The sequence below is a fragment of the Lolium rigidum genome, chromosome 4, assembly GCF_022539505.1.
Source record: "Lolium rigidum isolate FL_2022 chromosome 4, APGP_CSIRO_Lrig_0.1, whole genome shotgun sequence".
NCBI classification, from domain to species: Eukaryota; Viridiplantae; Streptophyta; class Magnoliopsida; order Poales; family Poaceae; genus Lolium; species Lolium rigidum.
In genome coordinates, this window is record NC_061511.1 from 36,424,440 (window position 1) to 36,445,014 (window position 20,575).

The 20,575-nt window shown below is 52.5% G+C and overlaps 1 protein-coding gene across 1 annotated transcript; it reads left to right on the top strand.

The window, feature by feature from the left end:
* The first annotated feature begins 14,239 nt into the window (after positions 1–14,239).
* On the top strand, positions 14,240–17,013 carry LOC124708020 (E3 ubiquitin-protein ligase XB3-like). The gene is made up of 8 exons (XM_047239711.1): positions 14,240–14,472; positions 14,570–14,629; positions 14,721–14,792; positions 14,872–14,993; positions 15,090–15,230; positions 15,309–15,416; positions 15,925–16,186; positions 16,281–17,013. Exons 1-8 carry the CDS (start codon positions 14,290–14,292, stop codon positions 16,677–16,679), a joined length of 1,347 nt encoding a protein of 448 aa, XP_047095667.1. The 5' UTR covers positions 14,240–14,289; the 3' UTR covers positions 16,680–17,013.
* The last annotated feature ends 3,562 nt before the right edge of the window (positions 17,014–20,575 follow it).

Consider the following 20,575-nt stretch of genomic DNA (forward strand, 5'->3'; position numbering starts at 1 on the left):
ATCTTGATTTGGTTGTAGCCGGACGAACCATCCATGAAGGATAGTGCGCCATGACCCGTGGTGGAGTCGACGACCATCTCCGTGATGGGCAAGGGAAAGTCGTCCTTGGGGCATGCTCGGTTTAGGTCGCGAAAGTCCTGGCAGACCCGCACCTGGCCGTTCTTCTTCTCTACGGGCACGATGTTTGCGAGCCACCGAGTGTATTTGGCCTCCTTGATGAAACCTGCAAGGATAAGTTTATCTACCTCGGCGATGACTTGGTCTTCAAATTCAGGTCGTAAGCGTCGTGGAGGCTGCTTGACCGGGCGGTGATGTGGATCAATCGCCAGCTTGTGAGTGGCCACACGAGGGTCCAGCCCCGGCATCTCCTTGTAGTTCCAGGCAAAGCAATCTCGATACTCCATCAAGAAGCTTCGATAGCCTTCGCGCTCCTCTTCCGTCAGCATGGCGCTAACGAAAGTGGGACGTGGATCATCCTCTGTCCCAAGGTTGACCTCCACGAGCTCGTCGATTGTGGGCTGCCCACCGTCTTCTAGCTCTCGTGGGGCTGATGTCGAGTCAAGCTCCCCCACTTCGGTTAGGTCGTTGTCGTTGTAGTTTCGTCGATGAAGACTACGACGTGAAGGTTCGGTGTCATCTCCTGAAGAGACAGACGTAGCATGGCACGTAGCTCGTGGGATGTAGGATGGCCCCTCTTCTTCATCGTCGGAGCCGCCAAGGTCGATGTAACCGAGACCGAACTTGGGCCGAGCCTTGTGCCTCTTCTTGATGAGATCCTCGGATTGTCTCCACCACGCCTCGCACACTGCGGGGGGCGGAGGGATCCTGTTGTTTCGCTGAAGGGTAAACCCAGCCTTCTCCAGCAGGCGAGCCACCTTGGGCTCGGCCTTCATTGTTGACGAAGCCTCTTCTGTATTAATGCGAGGTTGGGGAAGCTCAAATATGGAATCACAATGTTGTACCTGCGGAACTTTATAGAAAATGGTTTGGGTTCTAGACCCAGATGAACTTGGGATGGCCCAAACCTCCAATGGAGAAGCCACAGATACGTAGAGGGATGGGGGCTGGATGTCTCGAGCTCCCCTTGCGGCCTCTTCTATCTCCTTGATTCTTCTTTTAACCACGCCACCTTTTGCGGGTGCGCATTCCTCCTTTGGAGCGTTGCGTACCCGTAGCGTGATGGTTGATGGCGCATTAGTGCTGCCGATCAACGTCTTCGGACTTTCCGGGACACCTGCAGAGCTTCCAAGTGTTAAACGACCGGGCTCTCGGCATGCCAAAGTCGACGAAGATGGAGTAGCTTCACATGGAGGTGTCGTGGCCGACCTCAACGTGATTTGCGTCGATGGAGGGAACCTCGCCTTCAGCAGTAATGGGGCTGTCGGGGCAGGTGTGGACGAACCTGCCCCCAGCAAGATTGGAGCAGGACTCCCAATCCCCTCCGGGAAGGATGGCTTGTAGTCTTCTTGCGTACTTGAAGACCTTCTACGCTCATGATTCCTGCGGCTTCGAGAGGATGAACTCCGTGCGCTAGCGGGGGAAGACGGCGTGATGAGGCACCGTGCTTCAGCCACCGGTGCGACGCCTGGTTTGATTAAGACATCAACCGCTGGCGTTGTTCGCCCAAGTTGTTGGTCGCTATCTTCAACGGGGAAGTAGTACTTCGCATCCGCGTGATGCGACTCCTGGACGGTGTAGGGGTTGGTGTTGCCGGTGATGCGTTGTTGTGTTCCATTGCCGTCAAGAAACTTGAGGCATTGGTGAAGGGTAGAGGGCACCACTCGATATTTGTGGATCCACGGTCTCCCCAAGAGAGCGGAATAGGAAGTGTTTGCTTCGATGACGAAGAAACGCACCTTGAAGCTGAAAGTAGACATTTGGATCTTCACCGTGATGGCCCCCAGTGTTGGCTTTCCTTGGTTGTCGAAGCCGCAAATCATCACGTCGGTGGACTCCAGGTCATCCACCGTGAAACCTGCCCGTTTCAAGCTCCGAACAGGCAGTATATTCACAGCAGACCCCGGGTCGATGAGGATCCGTCGGAGGTGCGCAACGCCGATGTTCCCCTCCACGTAGAGTGGACGGTTATGGGCGCCGTCCTCTATGATGTTGTCCTCCTCGTCGAACGTGATCTCATTCACGAACAAGGGGTTTGTGAAGAGACGGTGTTTCGCCATGCACACCTCGTACAGTTCCGGAGCTTGGAGCGCCTTGACAAGGGCTTCACGCAGGCTCGGCACCATCATGAGTGCATCGTGTACACTTAGAAGTGCGGGGATCCGCTTGAGGTGGGCGATGATGTTGTAGTCGACGTCATGGGGTTTCGTCCTTTCATCACCATGCCCTTTGGGAGCTTCTTCAGGTGCAGGCGCCTCCTTCTCGGCTGCCGTCTTGTCCACCCTCATTTGCTTGGCCTTCACGGGGTCAGGTAGAACCTTTCCCCCACGCAGGTTCATGTTCACCTCTTCAACCTGCAGATTCTTCATGGCGCCTTCAGCATCAAAGGCTTCCTGTTCTTCAGGAGTGAGCATGTCGTCGGAGTCGGAGCTAGGTGTGTCCTTGTAGTCGAGGACGACGTTGCAACTCTCCATGTTGGGTGGTCGCGAGGAGCTAGCTCCATCTTGTCCTCCCTCCATCTCTTGCGTTGACGCTTGCTTCCGGTCCTGCGGCATGAAGTGCGCCAAGGTGGGCAGAACCCTCCACGGTCGGGGGAACGACTCATCCCCCTCAGACTTGGGGATAAATCTTGGTGGAGGGCGACGTCGACTTGGGTCAACTCGCCTTAGAATTGTCGGGGGAGCGTGTGTCGATGATGCCTGATGAAGAGGTCGGGGAGGCAGGTTCCTCGGGTAGGGCCTTCGGCGAGCCGTGCTCCATGGCTCTTCCTTGCACATGGATGGGGCCGCATCCTGCTGAAGGAGAGGCGTCGATGTTGACTCAAGGATGAGGTTGGTTAGCTGGCCTTCAACTTGGGAGAGAGGCACCCATGCATCTCCGCCCTCCATTTCTTGCCTTGATGATGAGGATGATATGCTCACCATGTTCACCGCATGGTAATCTGGATTGATTGCTTCTGGATCCAAGTTGATCCTCTTCTCGTTAACGGCTCTTTGGAGCCATTCTTTGAAGGCGACGCAGTCCTCAATGACGTGCCCCACATACCTATGATATGGGCAGAATAAAGCATTATCAGTCATCCTCACCTGATCGGGCCTCCGAGGTTCCGGCAGGTTCAGCGCTCGATGCTCCATCAGCTGGTTGAACATATCCTTCACCAGCTCCCTGCGGAAGATGTATTGTTTCTTGAGGAGCTCTTGCATTGATGGTCGTTGTCTTCCTCCCGCTTGCTCGCCTCGTGCGCCCAAAAAAGGCACATTCCCTTGTGGTGTGGAGGAAAATACTCTGGTGGCATTCGCCTCCGCGGGTGCCTTCATCTTGGCGCCATTGTTGCTTGGCTTGGACGTTGAGGCGAAGCGCTTGGTGGGGTCGAATGCACTGGCGTTCTTGTAGAGCTCCATGATCTGTGGTGACTTCTCGAACTCCAGCTTCGTGGCCGCCACCGCCGTGCTTAGAGCACTAAAGGTTCTAGGCTCGCGCCGAGAGACTTCAAGTGACCAGTGCTGCTGCATCCCGTGGACGCACATTTCTATAGCATCTTCAAGGTGCATCTCCCGAGCGAGACGCACGTAGTTGTTGCGGAAGCGAATCACGTAGTCATCGATGGACTCGTCTCGTCGCTGACGAACCTGTGCCAGTTCCACGACAGAGAAGTCCTTCTTCATGGCGACGAAGTGCTTCTTGAAGACCTCCTTCATGCCAGCCCAATTCCCAATGGACCCAACCGGTAAACGGCTGTACCAGTGGAAGGCAGGGCCGGTTAACGACCCCGAGAATTGGCGAAGGAGAAGCGATGAGCTGTTTGCAGTGTCGCCGCACGCCGCCTCGAAGTACGCCAAGTGCTCCCTTGCATCGCCAGTACCATCGAATTGACGGAACTTTGGTGGGTGCCATCCAGCGGGGAACGACACTCGGTCGTGCCACGCTTCATATGGCTTTTCCAGCTCGCACTCTGAAGTGCGAGGTGTTTGATCGATCGTTAGTTTCCTAAATCTCTTTTCCACCATGTCTTCGACGATGTCGTGGTAGCTTTTCAACAAGCTCGGTTGTGCTGCTGCGCTTGAAGCACCGGCTGGGCTAGCCCACTGTCGGGTCTGCACGCTTGTTTCATGATGGTGGGTGCTTGGTTCTTGATGTTGGCGCCCATCATTCAGCCCCCCTGCCGCTAGAGCGTCGCCGTGTAACTCCTCTTCTTGTGGGTCTACCGCCGCGTGTGGCATTCCTTGCGGTGGAACGGCGCCCCCGCCACCATTGTTGTGGTTCATCATAGCTTCGATGAATCGATCGAGTTTTGACGCCAGTTGGTCAAGGGTTTGGCCCTGCTTCTTCACTTGTTCTTCAAGGGCCACTTCTCGCGCCGTTGACGTGCTGGCTTCCGCGGATGCTGTGCCGTCTTTGCTCACGCCGTCCACCGCCATGTGGGCGGGTGCAGTGTGCAGATCTTCAAGTCCATCTTCACAGTCTGATAGCACGGACGGGGCTAGCTCGTGATAGGGAGGAGAGCTTGGGAGTTTCACCAATGAAGATGAAGAAGAAGAGTCGGAGAAGCTTTCTTCATCATTGTCGTCGTCCAGCTCCTCCTCGTCAGCGGACCCAACCGCAACATTTTGTCGTGCGATGGACCGTAGCCGTGTGTTGGCTCCAGAACGACTTGCAACATGTAGCAGTTCGTCGGGATCCCGAGGTAGTCTTGAGGTGATGTCGGTGTAGCGGCGCGGCGATATATCTGGATGATATCCCGAGTCACCGTCGGATAGTGAGCTCTTCCCCGTCATGATAGGTAGGCACGGTGCAGTTGATCGTGCTCCGTCTTGTGACGCAGATGATTCCGCCTCGGCGCCCTTGAACCATGAGCGTACATGGCCGAGGCGTGGCAGGAAGCCCCTCTTGAAGTCCGCCTTTGGGTTTGGCATGATCTCCTCGTCCGAGGGATAACCAAACTCATGGGTGACCTGAGGTGGTTGCCATCCATCATTTGGCTCGAGCCTAGGGCGCACTGCTACAGTGCCACACAAGGCGAGGTTCTTCTCCTTTGCCTCTTTATCACCCGCAGCCTCCCGCTGAAGGACAACCTCCTCCTCCTGCTCTGCTCTCGGAAGAGGGGCAAGAGATGGCTCATTGGGAGGCATCGCGCTTCGTCCCGGGGCAATGGTGGTTGCTTCCCCAAGATCCGCCTTCGAGTTGGAGGAGGCAGGGGTTTCTTCGACGCCCTCCATTGGCGTAGCTGTTGGTGCTGGTGTCTTTTGTCGTCCCGAAGATGAGGACGTGGAGGCCTCCTTCACTTGCTGCCCATCCAGTTTGGGAGTCGATGAAGGAAGTGGCGGTGCAGCCGCCGCGTTCCTTTGTTCGACACCCCCTGCGGGTGCCTTGCGCGGTTTTGGAGCTAGGCGGTTGAGCAGGTAATTGTACCGCTCATGCCGCTCCAACTCCGGGGAGATACGGAAGCCAATCTTGTCACTTTCTTGAGCGATCCCGCCATCCGGTCGCACCCGCACTTGGGTATGACGGAGCACCAAGTCCTCGAGTTCTTTGTATAGAACTCGGCGGTTCCTTCGGCGCCTCTCACGCTTGCGTTGATTCTCCGTGGGAGCGGCATGGGTTCTAGGAGGCATAGATGGCGTAGGTAGAAGTGGTGGTGCAGTTCGCCTTGTGGACGAGGCAGGCCCTTCCCTCAAAGGTTGCACATGAAGTTGATCTCCACGCCTAGCGGGTGAAGAAGCTCGAGGGGGAAGTGGAACTCGTGGAGGATCCCGGGGTCTCCACTGTTGAGCGGGACGAGGGTTCCTCTCGTCCTCTTGGTGACGTGACCACCGGTTCCATCGTGGGGGCATGTAAGGATGCCCCCGCTGAACGTGTCGAGTGGGTGAAGTTTGTCGCCGAGGCCCCAACGTTTGGCGCTCGTGTTGAGGACGATGGTTAGGGGCCTGGCGCCTCATCCTTCCCCCAGCTTCCGCTGATGAAGAACTTGGCGCTCCTTGTTCGCGGAGCCGCCTTTGGATATGGTCCATATGCTCCTGTAGCCGACGGAACTCCTGCCGGAGGTCCTCTCCGCGTGGCGCAGGTGCCTCGTTCCGAAGAACGGCGAACCTGTTGTCGTTACGGATGGAGCGTCCGCCTACCTCCGAAGTGTGGAAGCATGGCGCACACATGCCTCTCCGAGCATCTTCGGAGCTGGCGGAGACAGTACAGCCTGCCAGAACAGGCTCTTTGCGGGATCGCCGTTTCCAGAACTCCTTCATGACGGCTCGCCTCACCGCCTCCTTTGCTCTTGATGACCCACTCGCCCCGTCGCCGGGGGGCAAGTCACGTGTGAAAGCCTTGTCCACGAGGTCCTTAACGCCGAAGGACCAATCCTCCTCTTGCACCGCACTCCGAGCGATGCGGGAACTCATTTGTTGGTGGAGTCGTCGCACCTTGCGGTACTTCCTCCTGTAGTTGCGTAGTGGATGCGGGCTATCAGACGAACGTGCGTTCGTCACAAGCCTCCGCAAATTCTGCGAAGCATCCTCCAAGCCTTTGAGGAGCTCCACTTCGGTGCGCCAAGTCGTCGTAGGTGCGCGAAGTGATGCCGCACCCGCCTTCTTGCTTGCAGCCTTAGCTTGGAGGCGTTGAGAGGCCTCTGCGCTGCCATTGATGCCGGCCCTCGTTGACTCCTTCAACAAGGCGCGTGCCTCGAGCATTAGCTCGCGGCGCTCCTTCTGTGCTGTGGCGGATGCCCGCCTTTGTGCCTTCTTGGATTGCCCAGTTTGGAACTGCGCTGGCTCCTGGGCTTGGTGCATGTAGGTCTTGGCGTCATGCGTGATGACGACCATGGGAGGCAGCTTGGATCCAAAGTGGATCACCCAAGGCTCCGAGGTGTTGGCGCGGGACAGTCCTCCTGCATGAAGAGGATTCTTTATCAGCGGAGCTCCACGCTGGTGGCTTCTCATGCAGGATGCTGTGTGGATTGGATGAACTGGCGAAGACGACTTTGACGACCACAGCGAAGCAAAGATGGGAGGAGAACCATGTCCCACCGGGCGTGCCAATTTGTTTGACACGAGAAAAACGTCCGTGAAGGACAGATGCGCTACGTTGAGGGAGATGATGATAGCGTGTTTCTCTCATGCGCCGGGGTAAAATAAAGAAGTGCGGGCGTGCCAGTGTACCGTAGTACACAAGAAAAAGATAGGGAAGCATGCATTTCATTAATCTCTTTTGGAGAAATAAAGTACAAGTTCCCGAATACGAGAGCGCTTCGTGGCCTGCTTGCGCGGCCAGCCTGACTATGGCGATTGCGATCTCCTGGTTCCCGGGGCCTCGGAAGGCACCCGGTTAATTACTCCCGCGGGTTACGCCGCGAAACACCTCCGATTAAGCCGTGTGGTCGTCTTCGTCGTCTTCGCTTCGCGTTCTCCATGCATGATGTGGTGGTGGTGTGTGTGGGCGGCGGCAGAGCCCGTGTCCTCGTCGGTACACGCGCCGCAAGTGGCGTGGCCTTTGCTTCGGCCACGCCCGCCCTTGACGTCGCGCCTCGTCGGTCTTGACGGGCGTTGATGTAGTTGGAGTTGAAGTAGCATGGGTCCGCTCAGGCTGGACTTCTCGACGACCAGCAGCCTCGTCGGGGTGTGCAAGGGGTATGCCTCGCGAGAGTAAGTTGTCGATGAAGATCGGCATCGGTGTGAAGCCAACGCATGCGCCCAAGTCGGTGTAGCCAGTACGGTCGGCGCCTCGTCTCGACCTGACGCCAAGTCTATGGCCGTCGGCGTAGACAAGATCGCCGTTTCGCAGGCTCGGGGGTAGTGATGTCGAAGGCGTGGTCTCGCCTCATCCTAAGTGGTGTGGCCGGCGTTTCGTCTTGACGCCCTGATGCCAAGCGCATGACCATGGGCATAGATACCGACAAGGTCATGGTCACCATCTCACGGGCATGCAGGGACGTGGTGTTGATGGTGCCGCCACACCTCGGCTTGCGAGGTCCGCCTCAGGCCAGCTCCGTATGGCTAGCGGACCGAATTGCGCTCGCCTTGGACGGCTCTCAGGTTGATGGTGTCTGGTCGAACGTGAAGGCGCGACCCTTCATCCGTGAGGACATGTGCATGGCCCGGTTTTGGTCTCCCCACTGTACTCATACGTACGTACATGGGTCTTGAAGTGACCAGTAATGCATCAGGATGATCAAAGTATCACTCGGCTAGCTTATGTAACATGTATGCATGGGACGCCGCGTGCACGATTAGAGCACAGGAGGTGTCTATGCGCCTTCAGGCACCGGGCTTCGCGTCGGCATCCTTGCAACGTCCATCCTCTTCGGCACGACTTGCTAGAAAAGAGGGCGGCACCGGGCTGCACGCCGGCTGCCTCGCGAGGCCATCATCTTTGGCGCCATTCGCGGGTATGGTGTAGAGGGCGCCGTGATGCACACCAGCGGTCCCATCGCGGGCGTCGTCGTCTCGTCTCGTGGGCGTCGTGGAGAGGGCGCCGCGCTGCACGCCAGCAGCCGCCTCACGGGCGTCACCGTCGCGCCTCACAGGTGGTGGAGATGGCGCCGCGCTGCGCGCCGGCAGGCCCGTCAACGACGTCGTCACCGCGCCTTGCAGGTGCCGTGGAGATGGCGCCGCGCTGCACGCCGGCAGGCCCGTCAACGACGTCGTCACCGCGCCTTGCAGGTGCCGTGGAGATGGCGCCGCGCTGCACGCCGGCAGCCCCGCCAAGGACGCCGTCGTCGCGCCTCATGGGAGTGGTGTTGATGGCGCCGTGCTACAGCCGGCAGCCTCGTCGCGGACGTCGTCGTCGCACCTCGCCGGTGCCATGGAGTTGATGGTGCCGCACAGCAGCCGGCAGCCTCGTCGCGAACGTCGTCGTCGCGCCTCGCCGTGCCATGGAGACGATGGCGCCGCGCTACACGCCAGCAGCCTCGTCGCGAACGTCATCGTCGCGCCTCGCGGGTGCCATGGTGTTGACGCCACGCTGCACACCGGCAGCCACGTCAAGGTCGTCGTCGTCGCGCCTCGCGGGCGCCATGGTGTTGACGCCGCGCTGCACGCCGGCAGCCTCGTCAAGGTCGTCGTCGTCGCGCCTCGCGGGCGCCATGGTGTTGGCGCCGCGCTGCACGTCGGCAGCCTCGTCAAGGTCGTCGTCGTCGCGCCTCGCGGGCGCCATGGTGTTGGCGCCGCGCTGCACGTCGGCAGCCTCCTCGCGGACGTCGTCGTTGCTGTGGTGGAGTTGGGAACGAAGCCGGGATGTGCATGCCGGCAACCCCAGCATCGTCGTCTTCATTCGCCCATGACGGCAGGTTGCACACCCACTCCGTGTCACGGCATGGGATGCATGCGTGCATGTATGCTTGAGAGAGGGAGAGGAAGGAAGAGAGAGAAGCATAGATTCAACCGTTCATCTTACCATCGGGAAGTGCTTGCTTCGCCTCCATGGCCTCCTTGCTCCTGGTCGATGTATAAGTGTGTGTATGGCGTTTTGGGTAGGTGCTGGTGCGTGTGTTTGATGGATGAACGGTGAATGGAAGATGGCTTGCGTGTATGTGTGGGTGTTGATGAACCGATGGGTGCTGTGATCACCTCCGGTTGTGAGAGCCCTGCCTCTGAGGGAGTTCTTCGTCCTGCCTCCGGCTGCTGGGAGTTGTGCGTGAGTCTTCAGGTCCTTCTCCTCTGCCCCCGAGTTGTGCTTGGGTCATGCCTTTTATAGGCAGCGGGCGACACCGAATGGATGGCGACGAGCGCTGACTCTTAGGAGTTTGTTTCGACTGGAGATGTTTATCTGATCGTCCCACGCGCTAGCTCTCCCCTGCGATACTTATCGCCTCCGTTTTGTTAGCTGCGGCTAACGAATCCAATATGCAGCACGCGCGCGCCGGCCGGCCGGACGGACCGTACATACGCTGTAGTATTCTTAGTTGTGTACCAAATACTAGTTAGTTGCCTTCCTTTCCTTTTGCTTAGGCGCTAATAATCCTAGCTGCCTGATCGTGCCATGCATGTATGTTTGATACATCCATGGACTCTCTAGATTTCATGCATATGCACGTATTAAACTGATCGAACAAATGACCAGCTTCATGTATACATATACACGCAGCCTGTCGTTGGTAGCTCAACTTGCATTTTTTTTTGTTAACAAAAACGCGTCAAACAATAACAAAACCCCCCTGCTTGTTCGCATTAGCCACTACGAGGAAATCTTTCAAACCCGTAGTGAATTTGCCGGAGAGTCGGTTAGCGTACATCCATTGCCGATTCATCTGCATTATTATAATATAAAATATATAATTAACCATCATGCATTTGTTCGCGACTAAATAGAAATTAAACAATTAATGAACTACACACATGCATATTTTATCAATGACACATATGAAAGGTTCAAGTTAATTGCTAACCGCGATCGAGGAGGAAAAAATAAATGAGGAAGCTCGATCAAGTGTGGCTCCGACACTTCATATCATGTTGGTTTCATGCTCTTGGGGCATTTCATCAAACACCTTGTGTGCATAAGAGGAGCCAAAAGCAAACCAACACCCCCTTGTGAAGTTTGTGAAGAGAAGTGGCACCAAATGGCTAAGTGTCTGTGGGCTGGTCGGTATATATAGGGGAGGGGCTTTAGTCGCGGTTGGCCGAGCAAACCGCGACTAAAGGCCCCTGAGGACATTTAGTCGCGGTTGGCCAGGCCAACCGCGACTAAAGGCCCTCCCGTCCACCAGCTGGCCACCGAGCGCGCTGGGCCCAGGCCTTTGGTCGCGGTTCTTGCATGTTCGCGACTAATGTGGCTGGACGGAAGGCCTTTTTTCTACTAGTGTTACTGATTCCATAATTCAAATCTGAGTTCCAATTTCCAAAACGAAAATTTCAGAGTCAAATGGGTGGGTCCACATAACAGAAGACTTCCATTAGAAGGAGTAGAGGCTAGAGAGAGAGAGGAGGCTTCCGAGGGAAGGTAGAATAAGAGAAGACTTGGTTTTCTAGTAATTTTTTTTGAAAATGAATTAGGTAACAGGTTGTATTTCTAAAGTGAATTATTTGGCTAGTTAACAAAATCCCAACCACAATGATTCATGTTATTATATACGGCCCTATTATATACTACTCGAATTTGTTTTCTCATCACGTGTTGGCTGATGGGTTGATCACAACGACCATATTTGGTTATCTTATTGTTTCTTCAAAGAAAAGAAAGAAAAAAACAGGCAATCACGAGGAGGAGAGAGAAAGCTCCATAAAAAGACGTAAAGACTGTCCGGCTCTCTTTCCCCATTCCCACTTCAGTGCCCCCGGCGCCCACCTACCCCACTTCGCCGGCGGCGGGAGGAGTCGTCGCCGGAGCCTCCCCGCCACCACCGCCGAGATCGGAGCATGGGGCACGGGGTGAGTTGCGCCCGCACCGGCGACGAGCACGACTTCTTCCGCGCCGCGCAGCTCGGGGACCTCGATGCCCTGGCCGCCCACCTCGCCGCCGACGGCTCCCTCGCCCGCCGCGCCACCCTCTACGACCGCCTCTCCCCGCTCCACATCGCCGCTATGATGTAACGAAATATGTCCAATATAACGAAAGCTACGTGCCATGATGTAACGATCTGCACCCACCAACACCAAACCATACCATATCGTACCAAACCCCACGAGTATGTCCAATAGAATCATTTCTCCCACACATTATAAATAGCATGATTGCCTCCTTCTATATAAATTATAGAGTCTACTCATTCCGAAACATGATGGTTCCAGTGGATCGACTTCTTCGGGTAGATTTACATTATCTTTTGATATGCCTTTTTCTGAAAATTCAGAAATTTTAGCTAGATCATAATTCAAATCTAAGTCCGAATTTCAAAAAATAGCTATTATGTCACCAATAAGAAAGAGAAAAAAATTTCTGGAGTCAAATGGGTGGGTCCACATAAGAGAAGACTTCCATTAGAAGGAGTAGACCCTAGAGAGAGAGGAGACTTCCAAGGGAAGGTAGAATAAGAGAAGACTTGGGTTTCTAGTAAAACTTATTGGTGGGCCTGCTGATGTAACTACACACATGCATATTTTATCAATGACACATATGAAAGGTTCAAGTTAATTGCTAACCGCGATCGAGGAGGAAAAAATAAATGAGGAAGCTCGATCAAGTGTGGCTCCGACACTTCATATCATGTTGGTTTCATGCTCTTGGGGCATTTCATCAAACACCTTGTGTGCATAAGAGGAGCCAAAAGCAAACCAACACCCCTTGTGAAGTTTGTGAAGAGAAGTGGCACCAAATGGCTAAGTGCCTGTGGGCTGGTCGGTATATATAGGGGAGGGGCTTTAGTCGCGGTTGGCCGAGCAAACCGCGACTAAAGGCCCCGAGGACATTTAGTCGCGGTTGGCCGGGACCAACCGCGACTAAGGCCCTCCCGTCCACCGGTACGGCCACCGAGCGCTGGCTGGGCCCGAGCCTTTGGTCGCGGTTCTTGCATGTTCGCGACTAATGTGGCTGGACGGAAGGCCTTTTTCTACTAGTGTTACTGATTCCATAATTCAAATCTGAGTTCCAATTTCCAAAACGAAAATTTCAGAGTCAAATGGGTGGGTCCACATAACAGAAGACTTCCATTAGAAGGAGTAGAGGCTAGAGAGAGAGGAGGCTTCCGAGGGAAGGTAGAATAAGAGAAGACTTGGTTTTCTAGTAATTTTTTTTGAAAATGAATTAGGTAACAGGTTGTATTTCTAAAGTGAATTATTTGGCTAGTTAACAAAATCCCAACCACAATGATTCATGTTATTATATACGGCCCTATTATATACTACTCGAATTTGTTTTCTCATCACGTGTTGGCTGATGGGTTGATCACAACGACCATATTTGGTTATCTTATTGTTTCTTCAAAGAAAAGAAAGAAAAAAACAGGCAATCACGAGGAGGAGAGAGAAAGCTCCATAAAAAGACGTAAAGACTGTCCGGCTCTCTTTCCCCATTCCCACTTCAGTGCCCCGGCGCCCACCTACCCCACTTCGCCGGCGGCGGAGGAGTCGTCGCCGGAGCCTCCCCGCCACCACCGCCGAGATCGGAGCATGGGGCACGGGGTGAGTTGCGCCCGCACCGGCGACGAGCACGACTTCTTCCACGCCGCGCGGCTCGGGGACCTCGATGCCACGGCCGCCCACCTCGCCGCCGACGGCTCCCTCGCCCGCCGCGCCACCCTCTACGACCGCCTCTCCCCGCTCCACATCGCCGCTATGATGTAACGAAATATGTCCAATATAACGAAAGCTACGTGCCATGATGTAACGATCTGCACCCACCAACACCAAACCATACCATATCGTACCAAACCCCACGAGTATGTCCAATAGAATCATTTCTCCCACACATTATAAATAGCATGATTGCCTCCTTCTATATAAATTATAGAGTCTACTCATTCCGAAACATGATGGTTCCAGTGGATCGACTTCTTCGGGTAGATTTACATTATCTTTTGATATGCCTTTTTCGAAAATTCAGAAATTTTAGCTAGATCATAATTCAAATCTAAGTCCGAATTTCAAAAAATAGCTATTATGTCACCAATAAGAAAGAGAAAAAAATTTCTGGAGTCAAATGGGTGGGTCCACATAAGAGAAGACTTCCATTAGAAGGAGTAGACCCTAGAGAGAGAGGAGACTTCCAAGGGAAGGTAGAAATAAGAGAAGACTTGGGTTTCTAGTAAAACTTATTGGTGGGCCTGCTGATGTGGCATAAATGCATGCTTAGAAAAATAGGTTAGTGGGGATGAACTTCTTAGTTATATAAAATTAGTACTATTTGAAAATTAATTAAATAACATGTTGTATTTCAAAAGTGTAATTATTTGGCTAGTTAACGAAATTCCAATCAGAATGATTCATGTTATTATGTATAGTCGAATTTGTTTTTTCTCATCACATGTTGGCTGGCTGATGGTTGATCCCAACGACCATCTTGAGTGAAACCACGAGATATTTCGTTATCTTTTTGTTTCTTCAAAGAAAAGAAAGAAAAAACAGGCAATCACGAGGAGGAGAGAGAAAGCTCCATAATAAAACGGCGTAAAGACTGTCCGTCTCTCTTTCCCCATTTCCCACTTCAGTGTCCCCGGCCGGCGCCCACCTACCCCACCTCGCCGGCGCGCGGCGGGAGGAGTCGTCGCCGGAGCCTCCCCCGCCGCCACAAACCGGAGCTGGGGCCACGCACATGGGGCACGGGGTGAGCTGCGCCCGCACCGGCGACGAGCACGACTTCTTCCGCGCCGCGCAGCTCGGGGACCTCGACGCCCTGGCCGCCCACCTCGCCGCCGACGGCTCCCTCGCCCGCCGCGCCACCCTCTACGACCGCCTCTCCCCTCTCCACATCGCCGCCGCCAATGGACGCCTGGAGGTCAGCACCCGACACTCCTCCTCCTCACCTCCTCGCCACACGCATCCAACCCATCCGCGCGCTATTACTGGTCCCTGAGCTTTCTTCTTGCCCGCAGGCGCTCTCAATGTTCCTGGATCGCGGGGCGCAGCCGGACGCGGTGGATCGGCACAAGCAGGTGGGAGATCCCATTCAAAATCTAACCAGCGTACGTAACTGCCAACAAGCTTCCTAAAAGATCTCACCTTTTCTTGTCCTGTCTTCTCCAGACTCCCCTGATGCTCGCGGCCATGCACGGCAAGATCGGCTGCGTGCTCAAGCTCCTCCAGGCCGGCGCAAATGTGAGCAAGCAAAACCCACAGATTTCTTGTAGTACGAATTTCGCTTGCAAAATCCGCTCATAATCAACCTGTGCATCAGATCTTGATGTTTGATTCGGTGAACGCGAGGACCTGCCTCCACCACGCGGCGTACTACGGCCACGTCGACTGCCTGGATGCCATCCTCTGCGCCGCGCAGACCACGTCGGTGGCCGATTCATGGTGAGATCTCGCTCCATTTCGTGGGTTGCGTACAGCTCGGTTGCTTGGTTGCTTGTTTGCAAGACTCGCTCACCTGCTGCTGTGGAAGCTTCGCAGGGGGTACGCCCGGTTCGTGAACGTGAGGGACGACAACGGCGCCACGCCGCTGCATCTCGCGGCCAGGCAGGGGCGGCCAGAGTGCCTGCAGGTGCTGCTGGAGAATGGTGCCATTGTGTCTGCTTTGACCGGTTCATATGGGTAATGCTGCTGCTGATCAGTGCCAGCTCAGTATGTTAATTGTTTGAGCCAATGCTAATTCATCTGTTGCTGCTGCAGCTTCCCTGGTAGTACGTCGTTGCATCTGGCTGCTCGCAGCGGGAGCTTGGATTGCATCCGAAAGCTGCTCGCTTGGGGAGCTGATCGGCTACAAAGGGACTCGGCTGGGTGAGAACTAGATCCCTGTCGTGGAGCTCATACTTTGTTGGTGTATGTAGCAGGACAATTTTAGACTTTTAGTGCTCCTTTAGTATTCACAGTAGTAACTAGTGAACTCACTAAGCATTTGTTCAATAGAACTCAACTATTCTACAGTAGTAACTAGTGAACTCACTAAGCATTTGTTCAATCTACATCTGGTAAGTTCACCTAGCCCAGCAACAACCAATAATTTTATATGTTGTTTAATATACTTGTTTCATGAATTGCCATAGCCATCCTACTGAAATCTTAATGTCAAATGTTGTTGTGCTTAGTAGTAACAAATGGTCCCTGATGTTCGTAATCAATAGAACTCAGTTATTCTAGTAACTAGTGAACTCAGTAAGCATTTGTTGAATCTACATTTGGTAAGTTCACCTAGGCCAGCAACAATCAAGAATTTCATATTTTGTTTTCATGTATTCCCATAGTCATCCTGCTGAAATCTTAATATCAAATGTTGTTGTCCCCTCAGGAGGATACCATTTGCGGTTGCACTGAAGCGCAAATTTGGGGCATGTTCAGCATTGCTAAACCCTTCTTCGGCTGAGCCAATGGTGTGGCCTTCCCCGCTTAAGTTCATCAGCGAGCTTGATCCAGAAGCAAAGGCTCTCCTGGAAGCAGCTCTTATGGAAGCTAACAGGGAGAGGGAGAAGAAGATCCTGAAGGACACCAAGTACTCCCTGCCATCCCCTTCACACTACGATGATAACATTGACAATGATGCATTCTCGGAGGTAAAATGATGTTTGCTTTCCCATCAACACATGAACAATTTATCTTTGCATCTTTGGCTATTGGAAGAATGACTGATGGATAATTTGCACACAGGTGAGCGACACGGAGCTGTGCTGTATTTGCTTTGACCAAGCATGCACCATCGAGGTGCAGGACTGCGGGCACCAGATGTGCGCGCCCTGCACACTAGCTCTATGTTGCCACAACAAGCCCAACCCGACGACACTGGCCCTGCCCTCGCCAGCCTGCCCGTTTTGCCGCGGCGGCATCTCGAGGCTGGTGGTGGCACAAACAAGGACAGACAATGACCCTGAGAAGGCAGGGTCCCCGCAGCTCGCTCCTAGGCGGTCTCGGCGCTCCCACAACCTCAGTGAGGGTGGCAGCAGCAGCTTCAAAGGGCTGTCCTCGGCCATCTCAAAGATCGCCCGCGGCTCGAGCCGGATGGCCGGCAGCAATAGTGGTGAGACAGACAAGCCCGAGCACGATCCGTGATGTAGAGCAAGTGTACATCGGCAAGTAAGCTAAAAAAGATGGCATGCATCTTTTTGAAACCCCAGATGAGAAATCCAATACCTTGTTGGGGCGCTTTCAGGTTGATCCATGGAAGCTCTAGGCAGTAACTACATAAGTATCTCCGTAGTTTCTATCTATCCTATATATTTTTGGAATCGCCAGGCTAATCTTGAAAGGCCAGAGAGAGGAGGTATTCATCATAGAGGTCAATCTTGAAAGGTCCTGGTAAGTCATCGATCCAGAGGCGTGATCGTTGCTACAGCTGCTTCACGGTCTATCTCTGAAGTGCCATGCCATGGCATGTGACCGTGTCCCCGCTACCCTGTGCCTGTGTGATGGATCACGCCCATTTTTGGCCCTTAATGTCTGGTGCGGTTCGTGTACTGGTAGCAGGGTCAGGGTGGTCCTTGGATCGCCATGAATTTGGCTGCTGCTGCAGTAGCCTTGGTGAGTAGATGACACTGTCCTCCGGGTTTCACTGCCTCTTGCTCTGTCTGGTTACTGCTTGTAAGGTTCTCCCCTGTTGTACTGCCTCCAGTAATCTGCGGGATTTACGTCATGTCCTTTACTGCAAGATTCAGTTCCAGTCACAAGCTGGTCTAAGAGCTTCTCTAGGAGACTCCTTAATTAAAATAGTATCCTTTAGAACACCTATACAGTGAACCTAAAAATCGTTTTTCAGTCGGAGTTTACCTCGGCCAGAACTGATATATACTTTTTTTAAACGTGGCAGAATTTGACATTGCAAAGATGATAACATTTCATACATTCATAGTTGCAACAAGATTTTTATCACTGCTAACCCAAAATCTAAACCCTAACTACTAAAATGTGGCTCTGAGATACCTCCCAAAATCTAAACCCTAACTACTGAAATGTGGCTCCGAGATACCTCACCGTAGCCTAGGGTCACTCATTGTCGTAGGTGAGGTCGATGAGTTCTGCAGCCTTCCGGTGTTGCTTCTTGCGCCACTTCTCTGCAGCGACCTTCTCCTGTAACTGGAAGAGTAGCTCGTTGAGCTAGTGGTCATTGCGCTGCTTCTTCACTTTGGTGGCCTACGTGTGGCGTGGACGCAACATCAACCAAGTTGTCACACGCTCCTTGTGGGACAAGCGGTTGACGAAGTCAGCAGGGACGATGTCGCTCCCCACTACTTCCTCGTATGTAGTCCGGCCTCCAATTTGGTGGGGACATCCCCTCGTCGGTGGAAGACAACAATGGTGATGGAGGGGGAGCCCGGTAGCGGCTGACAAGCGTGAGCTCGAGCTCCCTGCCTCTACTCCTGGGCGCCACAACGGAAGGCCAGCGATGGCTCGAGACCTCTATTGGTCTAGCGACCTCCAAACGGACAAGGTGCTATGCTCCTTCTCAGAGATTGAACTGCGCCCGCCCGGAGTTCTACGGCCGTTTCGCAGCGCGAAGGAACTACCACGGCTGCACCCGAGACCGATTGAGCAGTGCCCCGACTTTATCACGCAACGGGGATGCCGGATCTAGAGGCGGGGGAGGCTGATTTTTTCACCGGTGGCAGAATGCGCGATGAAGGATCGGCGGAGGAGTGGATGAGGCAAGGAGAAAAGCAACATTTCTCAACCTGCAAATCAACTTTCAACCGGTACATATGGCGACTCGGGGCTGCGGTCTTCGGTGGCCTACAAAATATTTACAAGGCCTCGCCATTTTTTACGGCTTCTGATCGGAACAAAAAAAGCTCCAAAATTACATATTAGCCCGAGTTTTTAAAGGCTAGGTTGATATTGTTTATATAGTGTTAAAGATCACCCTCTTTCAGTTCAGATTTTTGAAAAAATTAGCCAGTGTATCAATCTTTTATAGCATCAGAGCCACGAGATCTTTAGTGCATTAAAACCCATCCCAAGTCATTATTCATACGAACCATCCAAGTCAAAATATAGAAAGAGAAAGCTACACCTATGATTCTATATGTAGCTTTCTCTTTCTATATGTCAAAATATAGATGGCCATCATTCATCTGACCAGGACATAACGACGGAGCTCAAAGGTGAAACAGTGTTCACGTCAGGCGAGTAGAATATTGGTGGAACTCAGCTCGCCATCATCCTATACTTGGCAACACCCTTAGGGCAGGCCCAATGCATAGCCCTAGGGGTGTTGCCTCACACCTTTAACTAGGTTCGGGTGGTCCAAAGTAGGTTCGGATGAGGAGGCAGCCTCTTCATCAGGAGGCAACCTCTTCAGGCATAAAGTGGAAAATGTGAGAGAGAAAGAGAAAAACCAAATCAGCTTTTGAGAGAAAGATATATTAATGGGACCATAACATGGCATGCATATGTCAAAAGTTTTATCCAAGCCTAGTTGGACAGCTGCCTCCATTGCTCATGCCCTAACGCAGCTCGTAATAAGCTGACAAAAGTTGGAGCCGTCTGTGTAAGTAAAGTCATCTAGTGGGGTTGATTAATTAGTGGCCATGCGTTAGTTAGTGACAACAGCTCACCAGAACTTGCAAAGCTTCTAAGGGAAGACTTGTCTTTATCTAGTGCTTTTTTTTTTTTTAAGTCTCTACTCCTTTCATCTCTTCTATTGAGTGCAAAGTAGTAGTATGTGTCACGACACATGGACTCCGGAACACTCTCCAATGCTACTCTCCAAAATCCACCAAACTACAGCCACTAGAAAGCCAGGTTTGGTAAAAAAATAATACACGAAGCAGGTACTGTATAAGTTTTTATTTTTTTTGAGAACTCACAGTAGATCCGCGAATCTTTGAATCAAGCGGAAAGGAGATCAACAGTTTACACATTTACAAAAGGTAGAAGAGGCCTAGAACCCTAACACCACCACACACCATTCATGATAACTCATTCTGAATTTTTTGCAGGTTATACACAAGGCAGGTTCCTCAATTCATATACTCCTCATGTAGCAATGGGGATCTATGGATACTGGTTGCAATAAACTGATGGCGGTCGTATGGGGCTATCTTTAGCTAGGGTGGCTAGCAGCATTCTAGACGTATACAAGAGGCATAGATGCTACTTGTATTTTTTGTTTAGATGGCTGATATTTGCTAAAAATTTGAGTGATCCTTGAGCTGTAAAAGAGATACTATGATACATTCTTAATAAAAAGGTTGTGCGCATCGCTTCGATGCAGAGGTTGGGGTGATACTCCCATTTCAAAAAGTATATAAATATTTATTCTTGATAAGCTTATGAAAATTTTCTTCCTTAATGAGATTTAACAAGTTGTGCCTGAACCATTTTTTGTTGGACTCTAGGTTCTTTACCCCAATACCACCCAGGTATTTTGTAAAAAAAATAATACTTCATTGATTGGCCGATACTTGATATTTTGCTCAGCAAACTACTAGGATGATCTGGAATGGTAGTGGTCTATTATTTTCCGCACCCCTTTGGGGAACTTTAGATAAAGATCACATAAAGATCAGAAGAGATCATAGAGGACAACGCTGAAAACAACAATCCATCCCCGTAGACTCGGAGCTTTTTCTCAGCACCCTTCCAACTCATCTTTTTTTTCTGAACGATCCTCAATCTCTTACCATACCCATGCAATAATGAATTGAGATACCCGGATAATGAAAATGGAGGAACCAGCCACATATTACTCTATTAGATGTACATTTAGAAAGTCTATACGCTGAGCCGACCCTGGTAATGAGACTTCGCAAAGGTATTGTGTAGATATATTTAGGTAAAGTTAGGAAATATCTATATGTCAAAGATCTTAATATAAATTTATCTCGTACTTCATGGAGGGGGCTCAACGAGAAGAAGGTGAGGAAGAAGGTGATACTTTGTGCTGAAGTTTGGTGGTCCTTCGTTGTAACCCACACCTCTCCAATAGTGATTAGCCTTCTCTCCCAAAGAAG

Excerpts from the sequence above, each read along its gene's own strand:
- LOC124708020 (XM_047239711.1), top strand. The coding sequence starts at position 14,290 with ATGGGGCACGGGGTGAGCTGCGCCCGCACCGGCGACGAGCACGACTTC. Across the intron at positions 14,793-14,871 it reads TCCTCCAGGCCGGCGCAAAT|ATCTTGATGTTTGATTCGGT; the intron begins GTGAGCAAGCAA and ends CCTGTGCATCAG. Across the intron at positions 14,994-15,089 it reads ACGTCGGTGGCCGATTCATG|GGGGTACGCCCGGTTCGTGA; the intron begins GTGAGATCTCGC and ends GAAGCTTCGCAG.